This window comes from Toxorhynchites rutilus, chromosome 1 (genome assembly GCF_029784135.1).
Source record: "Toxorhynchites rutilus septentrionalis strain SRP chromosome 1, ASM2978413v1, whole genome shotgun sequence".
In the NCBI taxonomy this organism is placed as follows: domain Eukaryota; kingdom Metazoa; phylum Arthropoda; class Insecta; order Diptera; family Culicidae; genus Toxorhynchites; species Toxorhynchites rutilus.
This window is the reverse complement of record NC_073744.1, coordinates 14,964,588-14,989,913: the sequence shown is the minus strand read 5'-3', so window position 1 is coordinate 14,989,913 and position 25,326 is coordinate 14,964,588. Positions and strand designations below refer to the sequence as shown.

The window sequence follows — 25,326 nt, the reverse complement described above, 5'->3', positions numbered from 1 at the left end:
AATCACATATTATTACACGCTTTCTTTTTTGTTTGCTGAAACTTAGCCTATGGTTAGCATCTGGGGACTGTTTACCCGCGGCCAACTCGGGGTTAGTAAACTACTGAACTAGCCATTCACCGTAGAGTTTTGGAAGAATAACTGTAGGACCAGAACGTGTTACACGAGGGGAAACTACAGGGGACAAAGCGTCTTGAGAAGATTGATGAGAATGTAATGAATCATGAAGATTTTGTGGAGAAGAGCTTGGAGGCTGTAACTTCACCACTAGGGGGCAAGTCAGCTAGCACACCGAAACTATCACGGGAATGGGGATTAGCTAATGTCCCATCGAAACTGAGATCACCGAAGGACCACAGTTCGATTTAGAATGATTGTGATTCAAAGGACTTGGTACAGGCAGGTGTTGTTGTTCCGGAAGATCATCTTCAGTAAGTAGCTCACTGGTATTCAATTCATTATTAGGTCATAAACCTGCGATTTCGGCGAAAGTGATTTGCAAAATTGTCTCTAACCACAAAAGAACTACCGTTGACATCACGTACAATTTGCCCATAATGCCATTCCTTAGAATTTTTCCTAAACAGAACTCGATCTCCAACTTTCAATAGTGGGAGTTTCTTAGCAGAGCGATCGTAGTATTGTTTTTGCACCTCTCGTTTCTTTGATATTCTTTCTCAAACTACACGTTCATCAAGCGACTCTCGAATCAAAAACGTTTCATTCATAGGTAAGCGTGTTTTAATTTGCCTTCCAAAAAATAACTGACTAGGGGAAAGTTCATGCTGGCGACAGGTGTCGTGTTATATTCAAGCAGTCGATATTGGAACTGTTCAACCTCTCCAACTTCATAACATCGTTTCAGTATGTTTTTGGCTATAGCCACCGCCTTTTCAGCAAGACCATTGCTTTGCGGATAACGAGAACTAGAGAATTCGAATTTGATGGTATTTCTGTTCGCGTATCTTTCGGATTCGAGGGAATTAAACGGTACGTTGTCACATCGAATAAGAGTCGGATATCCATAGCAGTTGAACATCTTGTCGAACAATTTACATACACTAGCAATGGTCTTATCTTGCAATCGATCAGAACAAATGAATCCAGAATAAGAATCTATTACTACCAACCAATCATATCCACCATACTCATAGATATCAGTTGAAACTCTTTTAAACGGATACTCTGAAATATTATCCAGCACCAGAGGTTCTTTGCAGTTGTTACGCCGGAACTTCTCACATATTGTACAAGAAGAAACCAGTTCCTTTAAGTCATTAGTCATCCCTGGCCAAAAGAATTGTGTTCTAGTCTTGGAGAGCGTTTTCTCAATGCCTAGATGTGCAGCATGTAACCATTTACAAATCAGCCTTTGTAGAGCAGTAGGTACAACCAAACGATGATTTTTGAACAACAAACCATTTTCATAATGCATCTCATCTCGATACTTATAGAAAATCTGACTGAGATCATCGAGCTTATGAAACGAAGGCCAACCTTGTTCGACAAACTTTACTATGCGCATGTAACGTTCATCTGATACGAGAGCTTGCAAATATCGAATTTTTTTTTCCTCGATCGGCCCCTATCATAAACATGGCTAAACAAATCCGTCTCTTGTTATGAGGTCGCTGCATAACTTTGGCTTGGCGGTACTGTAGTTTAGCAGCATTGAACTTAACGTTGTTGATTTGAGCTCGCTTAAAGACTTTAGCTAGGGCTCTGTCATGCTCAATTTAATCTTTGCCCGAGATTAACACATCGTCGAAATAAACTACAACGCCCGGAATATCACCAACAATTTGCACCATCCGTCGTTGAAAAATTTCTGGTGCATTGTTCAAACCGAATGGAACATGATTCCATCTATATCTCCCGAAAGGTGTCATTAATGTGGTTGAATCCGAACTTTTACGATCCAACTCCATTTGCCAGAAGCCACTACTTAAGTCAAGAACCGAAAATACATGTTTCCCTACAAAGCGACTGAGCAAATCTTTAGTTGGAATCAGGAAATGTTCACGTTTTATGCACCTGTTAAGAGGCTTAGGATCTAAACAGATGCGTAATTTTCCGTTCGATTTTTCCACTAATTGCATATTGCTAACCCAGTCCGTTGGATAGTTCCACCAAATGTTCTAGTTCCAAATCCAATCGATCATGTAGTGCTAATGGAATCCGCTTTCTGTAGTGCAACGACAGAGCAGAGTTCTCTTTCAAAACAATCGAACATTTCCCATAAAATTTTCCTAATCCCTCGAAAATTCCATGGAATAGAATGCTTCCATCCAACACTTTATTTTCCTTTGGGAACTCCGAATGACTTTCTATTGCACTGAGACGTTTGATCAACCCAAATTCAATTCACGACTGTAACCCAAGCAAAGGTTCAAAAGAATTGTCAACGACAAGAAATGAAGCCCCATACGAATGATCACTAACAGAATCGACACAAACCAGCTTCACCTTCCCATGTATTTTTATTTCATTCGAACTGTAATCAAGAATCTTGGCATTCCGGACATCATCAATGGGAAGACACAATTTCCTAACAATCTGTATGGGAATACAATTAACATCAGAACATGTGTCTAGCTTGAACTTAACTGCTTCGCCATTGATATGAAAAACCTTTCTCCAAGGACGGGATTCATCAAAGTGACCAAACACGGATTTAGAATTCACATAAAAATTCATAATATCTTTGTTATTTTCAGCCGCGCATGCATTGACTACCTGACCTAAAACTGAAAACTTACCAGCGTCATTCCAGTTCACCGTATGTATCGTTTTATCATTCCTTCCAGCTGACTTCGATGACTGTTGATGACTTCTTGGCTGCTTCGTTGTCTTCTTGCGGCAACACATGTTGTAGTGGCCAATTTCTCCACACGAATGGCGTACAGCAGTCGACGCCGGGCAATTCCTCCGATGATTTTGATTGTACGGCCTTCCACAATTATAGCAACGGTTACGTGTTACTGCATCCACGGTCTTGACACTCGAATCAATTTGCTCCTTCGAAACCACCTTCACTTCCAAAAAATTACTCTTCCGATCCAGTAGCTGTTTATTCTCGGATGCGGCTTCGAAAATCTTGCATGTCTAGATGATATTTGATAAGGGGGCGTCTCTGCCATCCACAAGTTTGAGTTACATCTTCTTATCCTGAATCCCAATGATGATTCTATCTCGCAGCATACGGTCGCTGTAGGATGTTTGACAGGTAGCGCAACTAAATTCGCAATATTGAACTTGCGTTCTCAACTCAGTCTCGAACTCAGCAAAAGTTTGCTTCTATTTCTGCGCAATGGAATTGTATTTGAAGGCCTCCATTGCAATATTCTTACGAGGGAGACAGTACTCGTCAAACGCCGCGATTATCTCTGCGAAAGTGTGTGTGGCTGCTTGATTTTGAGCGTCTTCAAAAATTTCATCGGCACCATTTTCACCATCATCACCCGCAGCGGCATCATTCTCCTCCAATCCGAACATGCTCTCCATACTTCCATTGTTGGGAAAAGCGAATTGAAAATTTCCACACCGCGAGGGGCAATCATCCATAAGAATGTAGCGATCTTACTTGCTTCGGTTTCCTTCATTTTGTTATTGGCCCGGAGATAGATAATAAATAACTGTTTCCAGCGAGGCCACCCCTTCACTAGATTTGCACAATCCAGTGGCTGCGGCAAACGATGATCGAATCCGGACGCCATTTTCCTCCTTCGTTTTGCTTGTATGCAAAACTGGTTTTCCGCTTTCCGTTGCACGTCGCAACGAAATCCAAACAAATGTTATTTGTTCTTCACTAGTTCAATTCCAATTCAGAAGTAGTAGTAACAATTTTCTACGACTCGAAACGTTTCACTTCTGACACCATTTTTAAAGAGTTGACTTTATTTCACGTCCGAACTGGTGTACATCAAAAAAGAGTATATTCATGGTGTGGAGTGACGCTGCTTAACTACGCTAGCTAATAATAAAATTGTCCCTGAGACAAATGCATGGCGGTATTGGTTACAAGGTAAATTCATGTATGTGGGAATAATATAGCGAAACGAAATAGGGTTATAAAATCACATATTATTACAGTAAGGGAGACCCAATTTCAGAACGAGAGACTGCAGGTTACGTTTCAGGAAGATCAATTAAGCCATTTTGTCCATCGCCGAATCGATAAATTCCATGGTTCCAGATCCAGAAGCCGCCAATGTACCATACATCATCTGACTACCGCAGCCGTGTTTTACTGTGGGAACCAGGGCTCGAAATCTTCGACGGTGAAAAATGAAGACCGACTCTACTCCCAGTAGCTTCGCTTCGACTAGAGCTGCTTCGGCAGTCACCGCCAACAAAAAAAATGACTTGACTAGAAAATGAATTGACTATCGTTGACTAGCGAGGATGACTGGTGAACTAATCCAGTCAGTGGTTATTTTAACTGACTCGATTATTGAATACAAATCTGCCTCTTCATTCAACTGACTTCAATCCACATTTCCATTTCCCCCTGACACTAATTTTGTACCCCCTTAGGCAATCTTATTGTACGTCCATATAAAGAGGAACGAAAACATGACTCCTGATGCAAAAAAGTAGTTACCCCATCAATGGACGGTTTATTTTCTACCAATTGTCAAACCAACTCAAACTCAAACCAACGAACTGAGACATTTATCAAATATGTTATAAAGGTCCTCGCGTTAGTATTAGTTAGTATTAGGCGTGCAAAATAGCTCACACACAGCACGCTATTTTATACGTGTGAGTAATTTTCGTGTACGATACAAAAAAATCTAGCTCACCTGTAGCGTTTGTCAAACCACGGTGAACTCAAACATCGATGCATGCATAAAGATACATGGGAAAGAGAGCGAGGAACGAATTCGTTTTAGAGGAAGTCACTTCAAAATACAATGAGGACACTTTGACTGGGAAGAATGAAATGATATAGAAACGTGAACCGAAATCTTCTTGCATTTCAAGCATTTCATTGTGGGCCATCTGTTGTTTTTTTTAATAATTTAGCATCAAATATTAGAGCTTGAGCTTGGATAGACTGTACAATTCGTAGTTGCTCTCCGTGATTGACCTGAACCAACCAAATTGCACAAAGCACACACAGAATGACGCTTGGGACTAGCAAATCATTCTCGTTGTGCAATTTTCGGCGATTCGTAATTTAGGATTTTAATTTGTAATTTTTTCGTTTTTGATATTCGTCTCTGATCAGCGAGGCGCATGGTCACAATATTCCCGAATGCGAGTGGCGTTACCATAAAACATAATAAATTTACACTATTCTTGTTTGATCAAATTTTGATCGTAACGCCCTTTAGACACTACACTCCCAAGCATTAGAACCGGTCTACACTGAGAGAAATAATTAGTAAATATAACGAATTTTTTGGTAAATACTACCAATCTATAGTCATTTTCGACCGTACTAATAAACACATATGTCAAGCAGAACCATGATTCAGAAGCCCAATATCGGCTACATTTTCTCGCCAAAAATGCACGTATCAGAATTATATCCTTATTATACCTCCGTATTGCCTTATGGGAACAATGAAAATGGTTAATACGCGCTTTTCTCACCAGTTTTCAGATATGACAATATCCAAGCTTACTAATGTTATCGAGTAAAATATACTAATCTCTGGTAGGGATGCGGGTTTGTTGACAATATGTACAAAAAATTTGTACATTCTACTAATTTTGCATTACCAAATGTATTTAGTAGTTTTCGACCGAGGATTTTTCTAAGGGTAGGAACTAACTTGCCCCAATATCAATATTCGTCTTTCAGTTTCCTACGGCAACGCCAGTCATCTGTTCCAGCTGAACGAAGAGACCCGCATCCTGAGGCTCACGCAGGAGCTGGATCGCGAGGAAATTCCATCGCACGAGATCCGTGTCATAGCCACCAACAACATCAACGGACCCACGGGTCCCGTTCCGGCGGACTCGCGCTCACTTCTGATCGTCCGCATCAAGGTGAACGATGTGAACGACAATCCGCCTGTATTTAGACAACGCTCGTACTCAGCCGGTATTACCACGAATGATTACAAGGGCAAGATCCTGTTCGTGGTGATAGCGGACGATCCGGACGAGGATGACGTGGTGAGCTATACGATTGAGGAGGGCTCGCTAGAAGTGCACGGGGAAAACTTGCCCACCGTGCCATTCCCCTTTGAGCTTGCCTCCGACAGCGGACAGTTATCACTGGCGGTGGAGATAAAGGACCGGATGAATGGATTCTACACGTTTACAATCGTGGCCAGGGATCTTGGTAAGTTATGAGCGTCCGAATTTTTGTTTCTTTATCAGTTTATTGATTCAACATGTATGTTTTACACAGTTTTTCACAATGACACCGTGCCAGCGAAGATTTATCTTATTGTCGAATCCAACCGGGTCAAATTTGTCTTCGTGAATCCGGTCGAAGATATAAACACGCCGGAAATGAGAAGTTTTGTAGGTATACAGCATTGTTTTCCATCGTACGATTTACTGCGAAATTCCGCTTCTCACTTTCAGCTGGAAAGTCAGTTCAGTGCACATTACGAGTTGGAGTGCAATATCGATGATGTGGTCCGCGGATCGATTGATGGCGATGGGCGAGCAGCCGGGGATATGCTGTCCGATGTGAGGGCACATTTCATTCGCGATAATGAAGCCGTGGAAGCGATTGAAATACAGCAGTAAGTTTTGCGTTCGTTCAATTTGAGTGGAAAATGAACAAAAAAAAACGTCTCTGTTTCAGACGATCCAACGACCGCGTCTTTGTGGCGAACCTGAAAAGAGCCCTTTCCGAGAAGCAATTGCTCCTGCAAGACGTACCAGTTACGAGTGTCGAATTTCTCGAAACGAAGAGTGAAATTCTTCAGATTATTCTAATTGTGATTGCTTCCGCGCTGGCATTGATCTGTGTCATAATGCTGGTGGCTTTCTGCATGAAAATGCGCAGCATGAATCGACAGCTGAAGGCGTTGTCGACCGATTTTGGTTCCATCGCGTCCGACCTCAATGGCGGCCGTAAGGTTCCCACGACCAACATTTTCTCTGTCGAGGGCTCTAATCCTGTACTTACGGATAAAGAGTTTCTAAAAGGAGCATTCGATGACGTCAGGTGAGTCAGTACTATCGGCGGATTTTGGACAACTAATTCAACCGTTATTCCGTAGTGTGCAATCGTACGAATCCGATTTTGTGGGCATCGACAACGACATGTTCACGAATAAGAAAAGGGTAATGATGCTTTCATTTTTTTTTTATCACCGAATAAGGGTGCTTGTTTATTATCGTCACTTTCATGTTTATCCCTGTTTTCATGTGTATCGCGTGCATATATTCGTACTCACATGCATTCATGATTCATTTTGGGAAGGGAAAACATGCTCTGCTTTGAGCCATACGCCAACCCCAATTTGTAATGCTGGAACTCGTTTACAGGAAAGCTTGAACCCAGCACTGGTCGATCACGTCAGACAGAGGTCGTTAAATCCAATGGCGAATCGTGAAGAGGCTAGCACCAGTAAAGCCGAACCCAAAGCGGCGGAAAATAATGACGAGCTGTCGTATCGGTTTTGATCCGCTGGGAAAAAATAACCCAGAAGGTTCACTCATATTTGGCGCTCTCCTAGGTTTATTTGTTTGGGTTGTTCCGTATCATACTACGCTTGATATATAACTCTCACTATAGTTTGTGTTTCAACAGATGAGCGGTGAAATTGATAAATGACTTCATAACATCTATTTTTACGATATATATAAATATTTATACCGAGAAAGACAATTTGTGTTAACTGTACACTTAGGACATAAAATAAAATTGGCAATACGTTTGGATGACACTTCACTGCCTTAGTTAGCGTCCCACGCGACACAATACGATATCACAATTTTACGATGATAAAGATTCTGACATAAATTATTTCGTGAAAACATATTGAGTTTACGTCTATACACGATATTATGAACTGACGAGTTAATTTTCTTTCCTGAAAATCTGAACAAAATGCGAAAAATGTGTTGTGAGAAAAGGGAAATTTCATATTTATGTTGATGAAAGTCCCTCCTACATGTTATTCTATGATATATATACAACCATTCCATGCCAAACCGATATAGTGGTTCTCAGATTTTCGTCAAAAGTTGTAGTTTCGTTCTTTATCGCAAACTATTTTTTGACGTAGGATTACGTCTTTCGGGAACATATTGGGATACAAATTGAAAGTCGACAATCGAGCACATCGTGAAAATTGTCCAATTTCAAACGCTTATTGCTCAGTCATTTCATGATGGATTGATGAAATTTTCGCGTCAATCGATTTCGGCACTCCATAACAATTTTTCATATTGAAGAAAAAAATATATGTCATGAAACTAACTATCGAACAATTGAAAAATCTCAAACCCTATCCTAACGGAAATATCCACTTCTGATTGGTCGAAATTGACGACACATGCGACGGGTCCCTAACAGAGACATCAAAACCAAGCTGCCTGGGGGAAATCGTCATTGCAAATACATGAAAGTAGGGGGAACTTTTGTTCCTACCGAAATGTATTCCATAACAGAGACATTAAAACAAATCTGCCTGGGGGAAATCGACATTGCAAGTATATGCAAGTCGGGGGCATTTTTATATTGCAAGTAAGGTGAGTGATACGATTAATTCTAGCAAATAAAATTTAAATTTGGAACTTTAATGTTGGTCGCTTCGTGAAATTTCATATCAATGACCGATCGTGTACTGTGAAAAATTTAGCACAAGTGTAAGCGTAAAATTGTATATGGTAGCAATTTTGTTAAAAATGAATTGATATATGAAACGATTTATTTCAATTTTCATAAGTAAAAACCAAGGTGTGTTTCGGCTCGAGAACGAGTCGTTTGGTTTGAGCCGTCTGTTTTGTTGTGTTCATTTTCACCCAAGGAAAGTTTATACGGCGAGAAATAATGGAAAAGTGAAGAAAATTAGAGGAGGGTAGTGATTTCCCATATACTCTACATATAGTATTAAGTGTTGTTAGTCCCATTAAAATTCGCATTGAGTTGAATAAACACTCAGAAAGTTAAAATTATAAAATAAAATTACCTTTTCTATTTCAAATATTTTTTTCTCTATATTAAAGTATTATGTTTTTAATGATAAGAAAAAATGATTATTGTGTTCGGTATTGATGATTATTTCATATTACATTGATGAGTTTTTTTTTCTTTGTTTCATCCATACATAACACAGGATGCATCTCGTCTAGGATCACAGAGGGCGATTTTCATCATATCTCGTTCCATTCCGGTATCTTTTATCTGATACGCGACATCCAACGACTATTTACCATCCTTCTGTCATCATCACTCGGTAAACACTGATCGAGTGAAGAAACAATACCCAACAACCAAACAAAAAGGCTCTTTTCAGGACCACCAAATCATTATCAAAGGGTTTAACGATGTAATTCTTCAAACATATCCAAAACCAACAGATAGCCTAACGGAATCCTACGTCAACTATGCGGTCGTGTCTCGGACACAACCCTTCTGTGACTTTTTTTATCCCATTAATTTATTTATCAGGCTCATTAGCATTTTATCTGTAACAGAGCCGGGTTTTTATCGTGTACATGTACATATGTTTATGTTTCTATAAATTGTAAATTACACAGTAGAAGTAGTAGCCATTTAGGCGTTAGGTTTTCTGTTCCATTACATTATGGTAAATTACACTCTAGTAGCCATTTCGGCGTAAGGGTATTCTATCTGTTCTTCCATTGTCCGGACTTCCAGACCGGACAGCGGAGACAGTTGATATTGATCATTGTTGGGTTATTTATAGAACAGCAGCCCGATGTTTCTTGCAGAGCAGAGCAGTTGTATGGATGAATCGATCTTTGTTCCACCGTGGATCGATCTCCATAGCTGATGATGGTTGCGTGGACGTAGTTATTCTATAACAACACAAAGATGGTCAATTGAGGGCCCTGAGTTTGAACTCACGATCGATCGCTTAGTAAGCGAACGCGTAACCAAGTGGCTACGAAGACCCCCCATCGCAAACAATTAGACCCGTATTTTTTTATTTTTTTGTTAGGGTGCACATTTTCATTTTAGGGTGATCCGAAATATCTTTTTCTTCTTTTTTCCAAAAATTATATTTTTCAAAAATTCATAACTTTTGAACTACTGAACCGATTTAGACGGTCGATATATCAAATTAAAGCTTATAAGCTATTCCTTCTTGCTGCTTTTGCAAAAATTTCAGGTTCTGGATTTGTCATTATTCATTCGTATTTGTTTTTTATAGTTTTCATGGTGTCGGGACGCTATATTTTTTTATATATTTTATGGAAAGCTGAGAATTTTTCATATAACATATCTCGAAACCAGAAAGGCGTTTTTTTTCGTTTGTGAGTTAGGATTTTTCAAAGTTACCCGATGGTTCAAAAAATCATTTTTCCCTTTTTCCCAAAAATGACTTTCTTCAAAAAATAATTACTTTGGAACTACTGGACCGATTCAGATGATCGACATATCAAATTAAAGCCCACTAGCTACCATTTCTTGAAAAAATAACACACTTGCCAATTAATTGGATTATAGTCACATACATCCAGTCTAGTCGCATAGAAATATTGAACGAAAACTGAAAACATGTTAACATTGAAAAATCATGACTTAAAAACGATTTTTCTCAAAAATGTATTTTTTTTAATTTCCTAAAATATATGTATGAATAGCCCTTACAATTTCCAACAAATCGTCCATACATCGAAAGATGGGCACTTTTACAGGGAAAAAGTTTTTCCAACAACAACTTTTTCATGTTTTCTTTGAAAAAAAAAGACGGGTGGGTAATGTCGGGGACATAACCGGAGTGACGTAGGACTATACAAAGGGGACAGCTTTTGTTAAATATATATATATTAAATATATTGTTTTATTTTCTTCTCCTACGTGAATACCTACCTATCTACCTGAAAAATGGATTTGTTTACTTTTTACTCTTTATGAATATGTTGATGGTTCTGAAAAGAACCTTTGGTGTTGTGTTTTTGTTATCACTCGATATTCCCATCTTGTTCGGTTAAACCTTCCTGTTTAGCTATTGCGTTTGCCATTCGCCACAGCTTTCACAGTTGGAAAATTTCTTCCCATCCAGCTTGTGACATGTTGTTCAGTAAATTACATTTAATGCGACGTGCCGGAGAAACACTTTGCCACTCACTGAATCTAATTGTTGCCTTGATGAGCGCCGAACCGAAGCTGCTCTGTTCTTGATGCGGGTTTTCTGATTGTCGTGAGCAGCTTTGCAAGCTAACTCGAGCACTCCGACAGCCGAAACTCTATAATCGCTGTTAGGTATACTGGTGCTCCGGCACCAATCCGTTCGGCCTAGTTACCCTTGCGGAGCAATCAGTGAATGCGACCAACAGGGAACTGGAGACCTGCACGGTTCGAGTGAGACTTTGCCTTTCCCTTAACTTGTCCTCCTTTGTTACGTCCACGATGCCGATGCCGTACCACCACACGGGTTTACGGTTTGAAAGAAAATAAGATATTTTTTTGGGGTCCGCGTGTTTTATACTCTAGCGGTACACACTCACAGGATAGAGACAAATCGGCAGACTCAGCCAGAGGGGCGAGTCCAACGAGACGAACGAATGAGCGTTAAAAGGGAGCGATGGCAAAAAAAATACATTCATTACGATTTGTTCCCTCGTTGGATTCACATGCAGGCTAAAAAGGGTCCTTTTCAGGATCACAAAATTATCTTCAATCTAAAGAGTTTATTGTTTTGTTATTACTCGATATCCCCATCTTGTTCGGCTAAACCTTTCTGTTTAGCGATTGCATTTGCAACTCGCCACAGCTTTCACAGTTGGAAAATTTCTTCCCATCCAGCTTGTGACATATTTTTTTTTACAGTAAATTACATTCAATGGCACGTCGCATTACCACCACTCAGTATCGGATTGGAGGTAATTTTAACCTGTAATTGATCATTTGCGATGACAGTGGTACAGTGTCGACTTTCAACGTGGGGTCATAATATGGACCCCGAACTCTATGTTTACAAAAATGTCCAACTAAATATGTCGCATTACAGGTCCGTCCAATTAGCTAAATGTCGAGATAAGTGTAAATTACTGTACTTTCAATCTAGAAACAATTTAAGAATTGGTGAAAATCAATAAGCTCAGAACAACTGCCAAATTCACATACTCATCAGATCCTGGCAAACAAATTATGAAAAAATCAATTTGTGTTTTATTATTATTTTGGATAATGTTTTAGAAAGCATTGAACTGTATTTCCTAAACTCTTTTTTGGAAGGTTTAATGGCCCTGAAAAGCGCCTTGTTTTATGGAATGGTTCCAATTTAGAAAACTTAGTACTCGTGGTTTTAAGAAAAACCATTTCGAACGCCCTCGATGCCGCCTTGTTCTGGTTTTGCCATCAAAGCAGATTGTATAAAGAACAAACTTTTTTCTTCCGCTGTCGTTTTGCGATTGCGTTTGCCACTCGCTGCAACTGCCTGTTGTTGTCTTGATGTCCACCGAACCGAATGTGGTCTGTTCTGAATGCGAGTTTTCTTATCGTCGCGAGCAGCTTTTCCACTTCGGCGGCCGAAACTATATAACGCCGGCTAGGTGGACTGATGCACTGATACTAACGCGCTCGGCCTAGTTACCCTTGCGGGGAACTCCAGATCAACACGGTTCGAGCGGGATTTTGCCTTTCCCTTCACTTTTCCTCCTTTACCATGACCAGACATGGCTGCTTGGGTTGGTTTGTTGATGTGTTGTGATGCGAACCGATGTGGTGTACGGTTTGAATGAGAATGATCGTTACGGCAGCGGAGAGGGGATTTTTAAGCTGACTGGCTGGCTCGAGAATTACGCATGTGTGAGACTGCGACCAATGTTTCGTTCATTTTTTTTCTTTTTCCTTTCCAATCGTGCTTCATTCTATTTCGCTGCTGCTCTGGTTGCCCGTTTTGGTCGGTACGATTTGAGGAGCACAAAATGGACCAATCAAAAATGGGCACATAGTGCATTTTGACAACGCTTGATATTTCACAATTATTCAATTATTTATCTCAAGAAAAATGAAATGTTATTCGTTATGATAGATGCGTAGATATATTTCCTATCAATTGATGCAAAAACCTTTGCGATCTATTGAGAAATGCTCAAGTTATAAGCGTTTCAAATCTTGCATTTTTTCCTACTTGTTCAGTGCCTAGATTTCCATTTCACCCCCTATATCTTCCGGTTAGACGTAGTCCTACGTCAATAAAACTAATCCTAATTTTGTTTAAAGTCAAGATTGCGATATAGTGTATTCGATAAAGTTTGAGATCTATTAAAATATGAACTTTTGTCGAAGACGTCAACATTCTATCTGTTATAGTTTTTGGAATAAAAGTCATTTCTGTATTAAGACTCCTGAAAAAAAAAAGATTTTCTCGTAACATTTTTGTGTGTAAATTCTCACGTTTGACATGTTCTTGACATGTTTCTGAATATAGAAAAGCTAGCAGATCATGCAAATTGCGATAACAATTTCCATACATCGGACGATGGGCACATTTACATGGAAAAAGTTTTTCGAACAACAACTTTTTCATGTTTTTCTTTGAAAAAATGCTATTAATGTTCTATTCGTTACATTTTGATGCATAAATTATCGAAACTTGTATGACCTGCTAACTTTTCTCTATTTAGAAACATGCCAAGAACATGTCAAACGTGAGAATTTACACACAAAAATGTTACGAACAAAACATAATTTTTTTCAGGAGTCTTCAAAAAAAATGACTTACATTTCAAAAACTATAAAAAATAGAAAGTTGATGTCATTGACAAAAGTTTATATACAAACAAGATCTAAAACTTTATCGAATACATTATATCGTTGTCTTGACTTTAAACAAAATTAAGATATGAAAAAAATAGTTCGAAAAAAAAAACAATATATATATATATATATATATATATATATATATATATATATATATATATATATATCTGGGAATTTTAAAAAAATACGTTTTTGAAAAAAATAAGTTTAAATTTTTTAAATAACTTTGTTAGCGAAATTTTTTTTCCAAAAAATTTTCTCTTTACACCCACAACGTTTCACTGCTATCTGATATGGTGCTGCCTACTCCTAAGACGAGTTGGCACTAAAATCGTCATTACAAGATCACATTTTGCATAAGATGGTAAGCTCGAAACCACTGACCACCTGGAGTATCCACAACATTGACAGAAGTATTCAATCCGCGTTGACGGCATTATGGGGTTGCAGAAGAAATGAACACACCTTTAAAATAAAAAGTATGAATGAAAATTATTTTTCCCAAATCAAATTGGTACTCTATGTAAATGAAAATCACTTTTGCTTGCAAGTAGGGAAAAATATCATACAAAAATTGGTTCTAAAGATAATTTCATATTATAATGGGAAATTTTGGTGAGAATATCTGAAAATTCATATAAAATAGTTTAAAATAGGGTCAGAACAACGTACTTCTAGTAGGTAAATAACGCCAAGAATTTTTTTTTATTAATTTAAAACTGCCGATCAATCTGATAGAGAGATGTTGGCCTCACACTAAGTAATGTCGTATCCAGATGTCGACACCATTCCGCCGTCAACGCGAATGTTATCCTAGTTTCCATCAAACTATAAGTTGAATTGTGGAGTGGTTTGAGGTGTCGCACGATAGATTTGCCTAATTTCGAATTCCTTTCTTTTCCATATTCCATATTCATCTGAGCTTGTCCGACCATATCTCCGGAATCAGCTGAGCAATTCGAACCACATTCGTCAGCGATATCTAGAATCGCTAGCAGACCTTGATTAAGATGCAATTGTGGCTCATTTTGCTTCAACTGAAGCACACAAGGCAAAGATTTGACTAGAGAATATGTGAAACTGGTAATGATGTTTCTAGCCTTCTAAATACGAATAATTAGCTCAAAGTGAACAATCGAAAAAAGTAGTATGTTTTGGGGCGCCATTTTCCTAGTTTGCCGGAGGCGCTGTCTACCCTCACTACGACGCTGTCTCTGGTACGCAAACCGGACACGCGCTAACAGGGCAGCAGCCATATTCATATTTTATTTGGAGTTTTGATATCAAAAGATGTAAGGGGAATTCGAATGCAATTTTAGATGTCATTAAAATTGACATCATTTTCGCATGACAAAAAACACTTGATGAAATTTTCAACAATATTGAATTGAATTTGAAAAAAAAACAGAAGGGAAAAACTAAACTGCGCCTAACTCGCTAACTGGGCTGGCATATCAAACTTCAAATGAAACTGAGAAGAATTTTAATGAATTGTTTGATTGGTACTGAAAAAAAAAATCATGAGCTTGTAATTACATTTGCAAGTCTCTAAATTGCTTGTTGTGATTCGTGAGGAACGATGCTACAGATGTGAGTCATCTCAAATCTCTACGAACAAAACTATAAATCGTTGAAGAGACTTCTCTTCAGAAAATGAAATACAGAGAAGGTCAATAAAGTACCACTTATTAACAAAAACTTCTGACATGAAATAGTCGTAAAGAAAAGTATGAAAAGTGTTATGTAACATGATCTAGGTGGCGAATCAATTGTGATGATATTTTCTATTATAGAGGCTTTAAACTATAAAGTTCATTTGCCTCTAGACTCTCGACTCAAAAAGGCCTATTGGAAGATCAATCAGCATCCACTATGGCTACGTTATGGCAATGAATACAATGAATTCGTGGTGTAATTTATTTCCTCTAGAAAATTCGTAGTTCAAAAAAATTTAAGTTCAAAAACTAATGCTGAAAACGCATCTAAATTCACATGTAGTTACTCGAGGATTACTACCTGACAGCATCAACCGCTGTAAGCTGTCCAAAAAGTCATCATTTTCATTGGATCACGTAATACATATAGGATGGTAAGCGGAATGCCGTTCTAGCGAAATAGGTTTAATCTTTATTCATCACCAGACCTTAATCGTAGGCGTAAATCATATCCCGTTGCATTCTATTTCTGTCCAAGTCAATTCCTACCCTGGAGGTTCGAATCCAACGGGAGAAAAGTTGGCGCTAACGTTTCTTGACATGAATCGATTCGGCTGTCCACTTGTTCACCGTGGACAACTGGGCTCTGCGTCGATGGTGGTAAAATCGTGCATATCACTCCCGGCGCGCTGCAAATGTATCCAACTGAAGCGTGAAAAGTTCGAATTCCAGCTAGTGTCCGCTATCGAGCCGCCCGATTCGTGTCCATCGAGAACCGACGAAATGAATCTGGTAATTTTAGAAATCGAAACATCACCGAAACTTGTCATCTGTAATCCAACATCATTAATTTTGCGCGCATCGATAACTTTCGAGTTGATTGTGACAGGGGCCGAAGTGTTGAATGGGGGTGGATCAAAAATAATCGTTAAAGTTGTACATTTCGAATTTGAAAAAGAATAAAGCAAAAAACGCCAATAAGCGATACACAATTTTCTGCGATAGTTTTTTCACCTTCCAAGTTCCGCAATGAATCTTTTTTGCGCCTTCCATTTTCCCTCAATCATCGCAGCGAGGTCAATTTTCGACTCGTAAATCCGTGAAGCATCAGGAACGTCAACTTTTGGCCCGTATCCATTCGCGACGAGAGATCAGTGGCAGTAGATTCTGTTCATCCAGCCGCCTCCAACTGAGCCGAAACGGGGAGCCGCTCTGCGCGATGACAAATGATATGCGACATTGCAAAAACCTCGATTGCGCCAGTTGTCAAACGTTCATAAATTTTGGGAAATTATTTCTGATAGCGACTAGTGCGGAGGATAAATCGAGCGGCGGTGCGGAATTTTCAATCGCCTCTGGCCTCAAACTTGTTGGAATGGGTTCTAAAGTTATAAAAAAAAGGATGTAGTTATAATGAATCACATGGAATCGAAAATGCGTCAGTTTTACACATATGCAACATATAATGTTGCAGGAGCTCAGTAGTGCAGGTTCTCACCTTCGAAGTGACAAGTAGCGTAAAAGGCGGGAAGCGTGAGTTACTTGTTTTGGTTGAGGCATGTTTTGTTTATATTGACTGGACGGTAATTCCCTTTTTGAAATCAGAAAGACGCGTTTCTTTAATTTTAATGAAATCTGTAATATTATTTGTAATTTTGTGTGAGATCTATCAGAATGCCGCATTTAGCAGACTTATCGCAGTGAGTATAGAATCAAGCAATCGTTTATGAGATAGAATAACAGCAGCAAAACAGCAGTCAAAAAATTGAAAATCAACGGTATCGCGGTATAGGATCAAAGAATCAATCTTGAGTAAATCATAGAGGCGAATGAACTGAAAAGTGTAAAACCTCTATAATTCATCACGTTCGTTCGTTCGTTGAGTAAATCAAGTGTTGGTGATGATGATGATGTTGGATTAAAAAAAAATCGCCAATGTAACAGTTGTACCTGTACCAGTTGTGGCCCATTGTTCTTGTATGGTAGAGAAATGAGTAGCATAACAAACCGCATGCTTCATATAAGTTAAATTTTCAAATACTTGTGAGTATATGTTTTTTTTTCCATTATAAGCGAATATATAAAGGTTATCTGGTTTGCTAACACGGAAACACGCAATATACAGTTGACCAGGTGAGGAACAACTCACATCTGAATATAAACTACACAACTTCAACGATTGATCTTGAGCTTTACTAATTGTGATTGCAAGCGCCAATCGAATAAAAGTAAATGGATTTAAAAACATTTTCAAATACATTTTTAGTTCACGATTTTATAAACACTTGCAAAAGAAAATGTGTTGATATCACATAGACGCCAGACACCATAATCCAATCAACTTGATTATTTCGCTTCCAGTAGAACATTTTACTACAAAGATGCATTGTTTTGCATTGTTTTATGGCAGAGTTACAGTGTTACTCAAAATTCAGATGAAGAATATGATCGATCACTGCTAATGCCGATTCTTCTTCACTCTGGATTTCCGATTCACCTTTAGTCGGTAGCGCAATTCAAAACCTTTTCCGCCATAATTCGGAGAAGTTTCAGAGGGTATTAAAAGCGTATTAAGATATTTTATCATTTTTCAAATCCTTATAGACCATTTTGCATTGAGTGTCTAGATGACTTTCAAAGTGCTCGCGGGGAAGAATGGCATCAGACAACGCACGATTCATTGATTGCCAACTATAAAATCGAGCTCAAATCTCAACTATGAAAGTTGAAGACTTCTTGAGACCCATTTTTTCTCTTAAATTGATTCCAATTCAAAAGTACGCTACATAGAACAATTGAATTGAATTCATTTGAAAGGTGAGAAAATTTTCCATAATATTTTGTTTTAGAACTTTTTTTTAAATAGTGAAAGATAACAATAGGAATAACATTGTAGTGTCGAGGAAGGTAGAAGGGTTGGAGAGCTTTATTTTGTTGATAGAAACAATCAAATTTATCATGTATTTTTGGGAAAAAAAAATATAATTTAAACCCTTAAAAAACGAAAAATTGTAAGTATTTTTTTACTTCTAAAGATCAATCCATCAATTCAAATGTTTTGCAACTGCAATCTATGTGAAATTTTCTGAAAAAAGGAAATACTGGGTCAATTGATTGAAGTTTGACGACTAGTGGCGCATGGATCATTTCACGCAAGTGTAAATATTAATTCCTAGAAATTGACGGGATTCTAATACTTTCAAAAATTCTTTTCGAGACTTACTTTTCGAAAAAAGTAATGCGAAAAAATAATTTTACACGAAATTCTGCATGAAAAACTATACAGACTGAGACCAGTCTTCCATGTTTCACAAAAAACACTGCGTCCGGGATAAACATGTCCACGCTGCTGTTCGCAGTTTTGTGTTTGAATACAAACATGATTTTTTCGTACCTATGTTTGAAAATGTGACATGTTTGTATTCGTGGTATGTTTGGACATACGATGTTTTATCCTAATGTTTCACATGATGTTAGAGGCGAATGAACTGAAAAGTTTAAAGCCTCTTTAATCCAACATCAACACCATCACATGATGTTCGAACATGGTGTACAGTTTCTGTTGCATTTTCAACCCAAGCATCAGCAGTGCGTAGAGTAGAAGAAGCGAATCGGGCACCACACCACCACCACTCAACGCGTGGTGTGTATATTGACATGGAAAAAATGCTTTCCTATCATGACAATGGGTGTTTCGTCTAAAATATTGGGCAAATAAAATAAACCTCTTTATCTGTTCTGATCAAAATAAACATCGATTGATATCAGAGTTTTTCACAACTAATATCATTATTTAGTGCACGCATCAATTTACATATTGAATTCACGTAACATTCGCTATTATTAGCTATTCGAACAAGTACTAAAATTTAATAGAGCGTGGCGGAGATGTTTAGTCACCCACAACAAATTTTGATTATAATCACTATATATATATAAATGTTCTGTTCGTTTGTGTAGGCGTCAAAAACTCGAAAAGTACGGAACCGATTGAGCTCAAAGTTATACACAATATACAATCCACTTTAAGGAATGTTGTTACGGTATAGAAAATTGGAAAATTGGAAGAAAGATGATTTTATATATGACCAGAGTGCGTTTCTGAAATTGAGCTTCTAATGAAAATCGACTATTCAGTAATAAATATGAGTTCTATGTGAAGGAAACATCTTTTTTCCACGTGTTTGTCAAAATCATGAACTGAAATTGTGTTTCGGAGTGATTTAAAATTTATCGATTCCCCTCATCTATCTCTATATATATAAAAGTTTTCTGTTCGTTTGTGTGCGCGTTAAAAACTCGAAAACTACGAAACCGACTGAGCTCAAACTATGATACAATATACAAAACAACCAAACACATCTAGGATTGTTGTTACAACATAGAAAAATGAAAAATTCAACTCAACCATGCAATCACACTGTGCCACAGCAAAGCGTGGCAGGTACAGCTAGTATTTCTATAATTTTAATGGAATATAAAGTACCAGAATTATTCAGCAGTGACATGTTAGGCGTGAGACTAACCACTCGACCACGGGAGCAACAATTTTGAATACAAATGGCCAATACTGCTTGTTTGCGACGAACGCGACCCGAGCTATAAAACGAGCGAGGAAGAGGAGAAGAAAGAATGATGCAATCGCATGCACAAATAGCATATGTAGTGTAGTGTAAGCGTAGCTTTTAGTTTTTTCCTTCATTCAGTTTGTGATAACATCGAGAAATTAATGGTATGTTTTAGACGCTGAAATTTCTCTACTGGTTCTGCTGTGTGCCGCTGAAGGTTGCATCTAAAACTAATTTTTGGGTATTTAGTTTTTGGTCAGCATTTGTACGACGTCGCCCTCTGTGCAGTCGGTTCCCCAGACTTCAATTGTCAACATGCACGCAAAAAATTCTCATAGAAAGCTTCTATCTATTCAGAAAATGTTTTCTTTACACGAAACCAAGGATTCAGACTTGCAAAATGTGTATGAACTCATAGCCTCTTAGTTCAGGCAACTTTTGACGTGGGACTACGTCTAACCGGAGTATATGGGGGGTAAAATGAAAACCTAAACAAAGAACATGCAGGAAAAAATGAAAGATTCCGAATGCTTACAACTCGAACATTTCTTACTGGATCGGAAGGATATTTGCATCAATTGATAGGGAATATTTCAATCGCAATTAATAAAATGCAATTTATCATTAGATAAACAATTGAAAAACTGTAAAATGTTAAGCGTTATCTAAACGCCCTAACTGCCTCGTTTTGATTGGCCCGATTTACGGTTTCCCTAACACAGTCATCAAAACTAAGCAGCCTTGAAGAAATCGGCATTGCAAATACATGAATGTCGGGGGTATTTTTGTTCCGACTGATATGTGTTTCCCTCACACAGACTTCAAATCCAAGGAGAGCAAGGAAATTGGCATTGCAAATTCATGCAGATTGGGGGTATTTTTGTTTCGACTGAAATGTGTTTCCCCAACACAGACATCAGAACCAAGGAGTCTGAGGAAATTGACATTGCAAATTCATACAAGTCGGGGGCATTTTTGACGTAGGACTACGTCTAACCGGAAGATATAGGGGGTGAAATGGAAATCTAGGCACTGAACAAGTAGGAAAAAATGCAAGATTTGGAACGCTTTTAACTCGAGCATTTCTCAATAGATCGCAAAGGTTTTTGCATCAATTGATAGGAAATATATCTACGCATCTATCATAACGAATAACATTTCATTTTTCTTGAGATAAATAATTGAATAATTGTGAAATATCAAGCATTGTCCAAATGCTCTATGTGCTCATTTTTGATTGGTCCATTTTGTGCTCCTCAAATCGTACCGACCAAAACGGGCAACCAGAGCAGCAGCGAAATAGAATGAAGCACGATTGGAAAGGAAAAAGAAAAAAATGAACGAAACATTGGTCGCAGTCTCACACATGCGTAATTCTCGAGCCAGCCAGTCAGCTTAAAAATCCCCGCTCCGCTGCCGTAACGATCATTCTTTGTGTGGACACCGACTGGACAACATCGTTGCTGGACGAGCTGGACGGCGAGGGATCGAGTGCCTTTCTCAAGGTAAGAGGGCGGAGGTGGTAGCGCTGGAGTAGAGTAGAGTAGAGTTTTCAAAGGGCCTTTCTCAAGGCTAGAGACGAATGAACTGCAAAAGTTTAAAGTCTCTATAATACAATACCTTCCTTCCTTCCGTAACGATCATTCTCATTCAAACCGTACACCACATCGGTTCGCATCACAACACATCAACAAACCAACCCAAGCAGCCATGTCTGGGCATGGTAAAGGAGGAAAAGTGAAGGGAAAGGCAAAATCCCGCTCGAACCGTGTTGATCTGGAGTTCCCCGCAAGGGTAGCTAGGCCGAGCGCGTTAGTACCAGTGCACCAGTACACCTAGCCGGCGTTATATAGTTTCGGCCGCCGAAGTGATCGAGTTAGCTGGCAATGCTGCTCGCTACGATAAGAAAACCCGCATTCGGAACAGAACACATTCGGTTCGGTGGACATCAAGACAACAGGCAGTTGCAGCGAGTGGCAAGCGCAATCGCAAAACGGCACCAGGTAGCAGAAGAAAAAAGTTTGTTCTTTATATAAACTGCTTTGGTGGCAAATCCAGAACAAGGCGGCATCGAGGGCGTTCAAAATGGTTGTATTTCAAAACCACGAGTACTAAGTTTTCTAAATTGGAACCATTCTATAAAACAAGGCGCTTTTCAGGGCCATTAAACCTTCCAAAAAAGAGTTTATGAAATACAGTTCAATGCTTTCTAAAACATTATCCAAAATAATAATAAAACACAAATTGATTTTTTCACAATTTGTTTGCCAGGATCTGATGATTATGTGAATTATGTGGCAGTTGTTCTGAGCTTATTGATAGTTGGGGACTTTCCTGATTATTCAATTTTCACCAATTCTTAAATTGTTTCCAGATTGAAAGTACAGTAATTTACAATTAGTTCGACATTTAGCTAATTGGACGGACATGTAATGCGACTTATTTAGTTGGACATTTTTGTAAACATAGAGATCCAAATTATGACCCCACATTGAAAGTCGACACTGTACCACTGTCATCGCAAATGTTCAATTACAGGTTAAAATCGCCTCCAATGCGACACTGAGTGGTGCTTCGGCACGTCGCATTGAATGTAATTTACTGTACAACATGTCACAAAGCTGGATGGGAAGAAATTTTCCAACTGTGAAAGCTGTGGCGAGTGGCAACAAATCGCTAATCAAGAAGGTTTAGCCGAACAAGATGGGGATATCGAGTGATAACAAAACAATAAACTCTTTAGAATGAAGATAATTTTGTGATCCTGAAAAGGACCCCTGCATGTGAATCCAACGAGCGAACAAATCGTAATGAATGTATTTTTTTTGCCATCGCTTCCTTTTAACGCTCATTCGTTCGTCTCGTTGGACTCGCCCCTCTGGCTGAGTCTACCGATTTGTCTCTATCCTGTGAGTGTGTACCGCTAGAGTATAAAACACGCGGACCCCAAGAAAAATATCTTATTTTCTTTCAAACCGTAAACCCGTGTGGTTGTACGGCATCGGCATCGTGGACGTAACAAAGCAGGACAAGTTAAGGGAAAGGCAAAGTCTCACTCGAACCGTGCAGGTCTCCAGTTCCCTGTTGGTCGCATTCACTGATTGCTCCGCAAGGGTAACTAGGCCGAACGGATTGGTGCCGAAGCACCAGTCTACCTAACAGCGATTATAGAGTTTCAGCCGTCGGAGTGCTCGAGTTGGCTTGCAAAGCTGCTCACGACAATCAGAAAACCCGCATCAAGAACAGAGCAGCTTCGGTTCGGCGCTCATCAAGGCAACAATTAGTTTCAGTGAGTGGCAAAGTGTTTCTCCGGCACGTCGCATTAAATGTAATTTACTGAACAACATGTCACAAGCTGGATGGGAAGAAATTTTCCAACTGTGAAAGCTGTGGCGAGTGGCAAACGCAATAGCTAAACAGGAAGGTTTAACCGAACAAGATGGGAATATCGAGTGATAACAAAAACACAACACCAAAGGTTCTTTTCAGAACCATCAACATATTCATAAAGAGTAAACAGTAAACTAATCCATTTTTCAGGTAGATAGGTAGGTATTCACGAAGGAGAAGAAAATAAAACAATATATTTAAAATATATATTTAACAAAAGCTGTCCCCTTTGTATAGTCCTACGTCACTCCGGTTATGTCCCCGACATTACCCACCCGTCTTTTGTTCCGACTAAAATGTGTTTGCCTAACACAGACTTCAAAACCAAGATGTCTGGGGAAATCGGCTTTGCAAATAAATACAAACTGCGAGTACTTTTGTACTCGCTTGCCTTTGTGCAAACTAGAATATGTTTCCTTAACACGGTCTCCTAAACTTAGGGACCTGGGAAAATCGTACAGGCACTAGAGGTGAATGAACTTTCAGGTTTGAATCCTCTATAGTATAAAAAGTAGAACTTCATATCTTCGGCTCACTGAAATGATTGCTAAGCTTAGGTAGTTCCACGTCAACCTTGCGGTTATATTATATATATAACCCACCCATTTTCTGTAATGCGAACTAAATTTTAAGTTCTTTTCTGTGAAAAAGTATTCTACGAAGAAATGTTTTGAGATGAATAATTTCTTTTCGTGCATGAAAAGAAACGAAATGAAAGTAATGAATAATGCGACATCGGGTGATATGTTTGTACATGATGTTCTTGAATTATAAACATCGTGTTTTTTTTCACATGTTTACGTTTGTGTATCATTGTTCGTGTTTGAGATAGACATTCAACACTAGCGAAAATCATGTTCGAATTCAAACAAAAACATGGAATTTTCACATCGCGGTGACATGTGTAAGTGTTTTTCGGAAGACTGCCTGAGACTAATTGATAGATAGAACAAGCTCTATAGAAAATTGTATTTGATAAAAAAAACCATATGTGTAATATCATGGGAACTTAACCATTATGGAATCACTTATTTTTTATGGGTTTGAACTATGAACGTCTATGCATAGCCCGCAACTATGAAAGTTATAGGTTCATACAAAATAGCTCGGTCGCTCACAATTTACGTGAGTTATTTTTAGAATATGGATTTCAGTGAAGAAGTTCAATGATATTAGTAAAAATATATGACGCACGCTCAGGCAGCTGGTTTTATTTAATTTAGAAGTTATCGGTGATAGCCTATCCTCCTGCCCCCTCTCCGTGAACAAGCGTGGACATTTTCATACCCCCATAACCCCCCCCCCCCTTAACATTGGCCACGTGGTATGTGGACAGCACCTTACTGTATAACGCAAGACTTCTATTAATCCCTTGGTGTAAGATATTTGTAATATTTTGGTGTAAGATATTTGTACGAAATATTCCAAGTCGTCCGCGCACTTTCGATTGTGGTTTCAGGACAATCAATTATTGGTCTTCCACGGAAGAAATTGTCACTTTCAGTAGATGTCACAGACGAAAAATTTCAACTTGCATGAAAGTCTGTCGTTACCCTCGTCTGAGTTTCTAAAATTCTAAAAGATGAATTTAGTCTTTCCAAACACACGATTAGTTTCACCACTGTCATCGCAGGGTACCATCGTTCGCCAATGGCTGATTAATCGACTTATTAAGCACCACCTCCCTTCTCGTCTCACATCGGTCCTGGAGGTGTAAAACCAAAATGATGCCTCTAAAAATAGTTCGCAATCAATGCACCAAGGAAGAGAGTGAGCGCGCGCAAAGCCCTTGTCCTTCGGCCGATAATCGCGCGCCGCTGACGACAACATCTTC

General features: G+C 38.7%; 2 protein-coding genes across 2 annotated transcripts in view; both read left to right on the top strand.

Moving 5' to 3' along the window:
* The window catches only part of LOC129762126 (protocadherin Fat 1-like), a 48,271-nt gene extending 40,404 nt beyond the window's left edge, over window positions 1-7,867 (top strand). Inside the window, exons 16-21 of the mRNA XM_055760115.1 lie at window positions 5,813-6,298; window positions 6,368-6,483; window positions 6,547-6,710; window positions 6,773-7,138; window positions 7,194-7,257; window positions 7,462-7,867. Of these exons, the coding sequence (XP_055616090.1) occupies window positions 5,813-6,298; window positions 6,368-6,483; window positions 6,547-6,710; window positions 6,773-7,138; window positions 7,194-7,257; window positions 7,462-7,599 (1,334 nt within the window). The 3' untranslated portion in view covers window positions 7,600-7,867. The remainder of the gene's footprint in view (window positions 1-5,812; window positions 6,299-6,367; window positions 6,484-6,546; window positions 6,711-6,772; window positions 7,139-7,193; window positions 7,258-7,461) is intronic.
* Window positions 7,868-17,089: 9,222 nt separating this feature from the next.
* Window positions 17,090-25,326, top strand: part of LOC129764485 (C-1-tetrahydrofolate synthase, cytoplasmic) — a 30,585-nt gene continuing 22,348 nt past the window's right edge. Inside the window, exon 1 of the mRNA XM_055763601.1 lies at window positions 17,090-17,234. Coding sequence (XP_055619576.1) covers window positions 17,209-17,234 — 26 coding nt within the window. The 5' untranslated portion in view covers window positions 17,090-17,208. The remainder of the gene's footprint in view (window positions 17,235-25,326) is intronic.